This window comes from Nelumbo lutea, chromosome 4 (genome assembly GCF_056320005.1).
Source record: "Nelumbo lutea isolate HS-2025 chromosome 4, American lotus-T2T, whole genome shotgun sequence".
Classification (NCBI taxonomy): Eukaryota; Viridiplantae; Streptophyta; class Magnoliopsida; order Proteales; family Nelumbonaceae; genus Nelumbo; species Nelumbo lutea.
In genome coordinates, this window is record NC_142687.1 from 12,346,487 (window position 1) to 12,353,218 (window position 6,732).

At 37.8% G+C, this 6,732-nt stretch overlaps 1 protein-coding gene across 3 annotated transcripts; it reads left to right on the forward strand.

Moving 5' to 3' along the window:
- The first annotated feature begins 404 nt into the window (after positions 1-404).
- On the forward strand, positions 405-6,732 carry LOC148853961 (putative alpha,alpha-trehalose-phosphate synthase [UDP-forming] 9). 3 transcript variants are annotated; one of them, XM_088941943.1, is made up of 5 exons: positions 405-727; positions 846-909; positions 3,258-5,366; positions 5,456-5,729; positions 5,837-6,732. In XM_088941943.1, exons 3-5 carry the CDS (start codon positions 3,382-3,384, stop codon positions 6,158-6,160), a joined length of 2,583 nt encoding a protein of 860 aa, XP_088798069.1. In that variant the 5' UTR covers positions 405-727; positions 846-909; positions 3,258-3,381; the 3' UTR covers positions 6,161-6,732. The 3 variants fall into 3 exon arrangements, with proteins under 3 accessions (XP_088798069.1, XP_088798070.1, XP_088798071.1); XM_088941944.1 differs by lacking the exon at positions 846-909 and having other exon boundaries at positions 465-727; XM_088941945.1 differs by lacking the exons at positions 405-727; positions 846-909 and adding an exon at positions 1,057-1,163.

Below are 6,732 nucleotides of genomic sequence, written 5' to 3' on the forward strand. Positions count from 1 at the left end.
ACATCGCTTAATAATAATATAAAAAATAATGATGTTATCATCAGTAAATATTTTCAATTCACCGCGGGATGTGGTTTACGGGTGGCTGATTTGAATTCCCACCTCCCCCTTTGGAAGACTCCTCGTAATTTCAATATGTGGATAAATAATATAATAATTAAAAATATTAAAAAAAGGTGCAATACCTAATAATCTTAACCAATCAATCGGTATCATCCAATCCAATTGATAATCAATCTTTATAATACCGAAATGTGTGATACCCTTAAAACTCAAAAGGATTAACCAATCAGAATCGCACGCTGCCACCTGTTAGAAAGACGTAAACGTTGTAATCAAACAGTGGTTAAATCTAACCTAACTTGGGTTCGTTTCTTAACTTCGAGTTGTCTGATTAAACCAGCAGAAGAAAGGATGTCTACTTCGCTATTTGAAGCATTAAAATGACCGTGCTTTCTCGGTGGTTTATGAACGACGGAAACTCTTGACATTCTCATCAAATTCCTGATAAACCTATCGCTCTTGATATCTGGAATTTTGTCCCTAACCTAACAGTTGAGTTTCTCTTGTTTATCTTCTTCATTTCTGTGACCTGTTGTCGATCGCTGCCGGGTCGCCGCGTTCTTCTTTTTCCCGGTTGGTTCTCTCAGTCTTGTTTTGTTTATCTTCTTCATTTCTGTGACCTGTTGTCGATCGCTGCCGGGTCGCCGCGTTCTTCTTTTTCCCGGTTGGTTCTCTCAGTCTTGTTTGGAGTGCTTTCTATCACTTTTCATGGTAAATTATATGGTTTGACTATGTTCTTCATTTTCGTCGTCTTATTTGGTTGAGTTTTGACGGTTTCGCAGAAACCTTCGTCGTGTCTTGATCACGAGACCCGTGGTTGGTTTCCTTGTTGAATGTTTGTTTCAGGTGAGAGCCGGACTTCCTTTCTTTTCCGGTTGAGATTTTGTGATCTAGAAGTTTGGCTGTTACTTGGAGCTTCCGTTTAAATTTCGAGTTCAGTTTCTTTCAAAACTTAATTGTGTTAGCATTTTTATAGTTCTTTGCTTTTCTCAGTTTATGGACTTAAGTTTAGACATAAATTTTCGATTTTTCTTCTTTCTCTTGGCGTGGAGAATTTGCTGCAAGATTTGGGTGTACTTTGTTCTCAAATTTATTGACGTGTAAGTATTCTTTGCCTGCTCCCCATCCTTGAAAATTTGACAGAAAGTGGAGAAAAAAATTCCTTCTCTTTTCTTCAGATCTCAGAAGCACAACAAATATCAGAGGTTAAGTAATTTTTGGAGTAACTAATCTCTCTGAAGCATATTGAGAGTTAATTCAAAGACAACGACGGGGATTATTATTCTTATTCTCTCAGGAATTACTAGAAGGATCATAATATTTAATTGAACTAACATTAATGACTTGCGAAAGCAGAAATTCGAGTCTAGTGACATTGTTCATAAATAGGAAACACGGATACGGAGATAATTAAGGCATTTGCCCAAAAGTTAGGTCGTAATAATCGAGGATTTTCCCTCCTGTTAAAGTTGGTTGTGATCTTTTCTTCTTCGTCAAAATAGATACCGTCTATTTGCTTGGGGTTTTAATTGTATTATAATCCCGAATTAATTCAAAAATATTTTCATGCGTGATAATATTTGAATGGATATTGCATTATAGGAAAACAATCAAGGAGAAAATAAAAATCTGGCACCATCTGTTTAGTTTTTTTTTTAGATCTTTTTGATAAGGCATACAATAGTACAATACCATTTGTAAGATGTTGGTTGAGAGAATGTACATGCATATCAATGTATGTACTGTGTATGTTTCTTTTATCCATTTTATTCTGATTCTTTTAACGTTACATGTAACATTAGTTGTATTGGGTTGAAATCGTGTCTGCCTTTCTATGAAGTAAATGGTTTTGCAAAGTTAGGTCTATGAGCACTTTACAATAGATATGGCACTGAACAGAATGACAGAGCAGCATTCATGTAGTTGATGCCATCTAGTTGGGACAAGGCTAGATGATGAGGAGGAGGACGATGATGAAATGTATGAACACTAAAAGAAATTGGTTTTGGTTAGTGAATCGGTGGATCTTTTTCTTTTTGTGCAAAGCTAATATTTGTTTTTCTTTAACATCAAAAGTAAGTTTTAGATTGTAGACCAAGAGTTGGCAAGTGGATCCAATCATTTATTGGTAGGCTATTTCTGTAGCAAAGGAAACTTTTGGTTTGTTTTTAGGATTTTCTACTTGCCTATTTCACTGTGGCACTAAATATGTATAGTTATATACTGACAATGGTTTTCTTTACATATTATTGCTTTGTGAAATCATATATCTGTAAACTGTGTTACCCAGATAGAGCACACTTAAAACTGAAGTATCCAACGTGATATTATTACTCTCATATAAGTTTCTGGGTACCGTAGTCTATAAAAACTTTCTCACTATTAGAAGATACAATTATATGCAATCGACAATCATTTTATATGTCACATGCTGTAAATGATATCTTACAGTTAAAGATGGATGCATCATATTCCCTGCTAGATTGAAAACTTTCTTGTTGAACATGTGATTGTTTGCTAAAACTTTCTCACTATTAGAAGAGATAAGTAGAGAATGCTAACATACATGGATGGACAAGCTGTTGGATACAAAACTTGTGCTAAAAAGTGAAGTATCCAACATATTATGGTACCCTTGTACGGGTATCCAGAATCATAGGTCTAATGCTAATAACATGCTTTTAGGCTATCGCCTTCAAATTCAATTATCTTACTTCATAGAAATGTTTTGTGTTTCATCTCGATATTTCCCTTATTCCATTCCTCCTTGACTTTGAACCCTATATTTTAGTTGTAAGAAGGCCTTGCCCTCTATGCAGTGGTATACGTAATGAACAAGAGGTGTGTAAAATGATGCAGCAGTTTAAACAGTAGCAACTTAACTAGATTTCTGATGTCGATACAGTGGAGGTGACCAAGGTTTAAGAATCTATTTTTGAAAAAAAAAAATAAAGGATTTAAGATTCTAGCAAACAAGGGGTTAAATGCGTGTATTAGCCTAATGCATCAGATTGCACGGATGCTAGCTGCTCTTTGCCCTTGCATATAACAGATGCAAAGAGCAGCTAGCTACATTTTATTTATAACTAGTTCTATTTTAGATGATTGTGAAATATGTCAGGTGATAAATTCTGGGGTATGAGGTGGATGTACATTTAGCAATATGTTCATTTTTTCCCTTCAATGTGTTGCAGGTACTTATGACATATATACTCTGGGATATTTATCAAGATATTTCCTGAAGAAATTGGATTTTTTGTCATTAATTTAACTGTGCTTGTACCATTGTTTATCAACATAACTCTCCCTGTTACAATCATGGTATCAAGATCATGTGCCAATTTTTTGGACTTAGTTTCTGGGGACTTTCTGGATCTCCCTCAGACTCCAAGATCACTTCCACGGGTGTTGACTGCTCCTGAAATTATCTCTGATTTGGATGATAATGTTAATAAAGATGAAGATTCATATGTTACCCCATCTGTATGCCATGGACGAAAAATTATTGTTGCAAACCTGCTCCCACTACATTCTCAGAGGGATACCAAAACGGGCAAGTGGTGCTTCAGTTTTGATGAGGATTCTATTCTGTTGCAACTAAAGGATGGTTTCTCATCTCAAGCTGAGGTTATTTATATTGGCTCTCTGAAAGTTAACATAGATGCTAGTGAACAGGAAGAGGTTGCCCACAAGTTGCTGGAGGATTTCAGTTGTGTTCCCACATTTCTTCCAACTAACCTTCAGAAGAAGTTTTACCATGGATTCTGTAAGCAACAACTGTGGCCTCTTTTTCATTATATGCTGCCTATTTGTCCGGATCATGGTGATCGCTTCAACCGATCACTTTGGCAGGCATATGTTTCTGCAAATAAGATATTTGCAGATAGGGTCATGGAAGTTATAAATCCAGATGATTATGTATGGATTCATGATTATCACCTTATGGTTCTTCCTACTTTCTTAAGGAAGCGGTTAAACCGAGTCAAGCTTGGTTTCTTTCTTCACAGTCCATTTCCTTCATCAGAAATCTATCGGACTCTGCCTGTTAGAGATGAAATATTGAGAGGATTGCTAAATTCAGATCTGATCGGTTTCCACACTTTTGATTATGCTCGGCACTTTCTTTCTTGTTGCAGTAGGATGTTGGGCATAGACTATGCATCTAAACGTGGGTACATTGGATTAGACTACTTTGGTCGCACGGTATACATTAAAATTCTGCCCGTTGGTATTCATATGGGTAGACTGGAATCTGTGCTAAATCATCACTCTACTTCCATCAAAGTCAAAGAAATCCAAGAAAAGTTTCAAGGGAAAAAATTAATTCTTGGGGTAGATGACATGGACATATTTAAAGGTATCAGCCTGAAATTGTTGGCTGTGGAGCAGCTTCTTCAACAGCACCAGGAATTACAAGGCAGGCTAATCTTGGTTCAAATTGTGAATCCTGCAAGGAGTACAGGGAAAGATGTCCAGGAAGCAGAAAGAGAAACATACTTGATAGCCAGAAGGATCAATGAAACTTTTGGTTCACCAGGCTATGATCCAGTTATCTTAATTGACCATCCTGTTCTAAATTATGAAAAGATTGCCTTTTATGCTGTGGCGGAATGTTGCATTGTAAATTCTGTGAGGGATGGAATGAACCTAGTTCCATACAATTACGTAGTTTGTAGGCAGGGAACTCAGCATATGAACGAAGCTTTGGGTGTGGCAGTGGAAACGCCTCATATAAGTATGCTTGTTGTCTCTGAGTTTATTGGTTGCTCACCATCTCTAAGTGGGGCAATCAGGGTCAACCCATGGGATATTGATGCTGTAGCTGATGCATTGAACATGGCCATCACCATGCCTGATGCTGAGAAGAAATTACGACATGAGAAACACTATCGTTATGTTAGCACTCATGACATTGCTTATTGGGTCCGCAGCTTTATGCAGGATTTGGAGAGAGCATGCAGGGATCACTACAATAAACGGTGCTGGGGAATTGGTTTTGGCTTGGGTTTCAGAGTTGTTGCTCTTTCTCCAAGTTTCAGGAAGTTGTCTGTTGACCATATTGCCTCTGCATACAAGAGAACCAATAGAAGGGCAATATTTCTGGACTATGATGGTACTATTGTGCCTCATGCATCTATTAACAAAGCTCCAAGCCCTGATGTCATCTTAATTCTCAATAACCTGTGCAATGATCCTAAGAACACTGTGTTTATTGTTAGTGGTAGAGGGCGGAGTTCTTTGAGTGAGTGGTTTGCCTCTTGTGAAATGCTGGGAATAGCTGCTGAACATGGGTATTTCATTAGGTATTAACCTATGCCTCAGAATTTTGAGCTTAGCATTTAAATGTTTTCTGTATCTATACAAACTCATAGTTGCACCCATTTAATTGCAGGTGGAAAACATCCTCTGATTGGGAATCCAGTCCATTAGCTTCTTCTTTTGATTGGAAACAAATTGTAGAACCTGTCATGAGACTTTATACAGAAACAACTGATGGCTCCTATATAGAATCAAAGGAAAGTGCACTGGTTTGGCACCATCAAGATGCAGACCCTGACTTTGGATCCTGCCAGGCATTGGAACTGTTGGATCACCTAGAAAATGTACTTGCAAATGAGCCAGTTGCTGTTAAGAGAGGGTATCAGATTGTTGAAGTTAAGCCACAGGTATGGATGTACTAATGTACCTCACCTCATTTAACTGCTATTCTTCTTCTATTGGCTTGTAGGTCTTTTGTAGCTAAGGTCCTGACAACTTGCTTCATAACCTGCAGGGAGCAAGTAAAGGGTTGGTTGCAGAGAAGATCCTATCTACAATGGTCAGTAGTGGTGAGCTACCAGACTTTGTCATGTGCATTGGTGATGATAGATCTGATGAGGACATGTTTGAGAGCATATCAAGTACAGTTTCTAGTCCATTGCTGCCTGCAGTTCCAGAAATCTTTGCATGCACCGTGGGGCAAAAGCCTAGCAAAGCTAAGTACTACCTGGATGACACAGTGGATGTTGTGAGGTTGCTTCAAGGACTAGGTACTGCTTCAAATCTAAAGCCAAGAAATATTGACCAAATTCATGTTTCCTTCGACGGTTTAGTTTGAGTTGAACAGGGAGTCCCATTATTTTGTGCATCAAGATGAGCAGAATCGGAATGATTTGAATGTGGGTTGGCAGGGTCACCAATTATGTACATATTTTTGATTGGTTACAAATTGTACAGAGTACGTTGTTTGCCAGTATGATGCTGGAGAGATTCTCTGCCAAGAAAAGAATCAGTATAAAAGATTCAGCTGGTGAGGTAGTGTGATATATATATTTGAGATCCCGCGAGTGCAGTTTCAGCATTGTGAGGAGGCTAGAGGTATCTTTCGCTCCTGAGGGTGGTTTTGCTAAACTTGGATCTTTTTATGGCTTTGCAAATAGATGAATGGTGGATGTATCAGCATGATGGGAAAGTTAAATTTTTAGAATTTAATAACTGGGAAGTGATGGGCAGCAGCAGGTATTTTGGGTGGCACTGAAAGTATCTTGTAATCCGGTGCCATTTGATCTGGAGTTTTAGATGTTAATAGTAACTGTTCTTGCCAATCACGAGGCACCATTGATTTGTATTGTTAACTGTATTCACAGAAATTCAAACTGTCTATGTTAAACGTTTTAGATCCTCACAAAA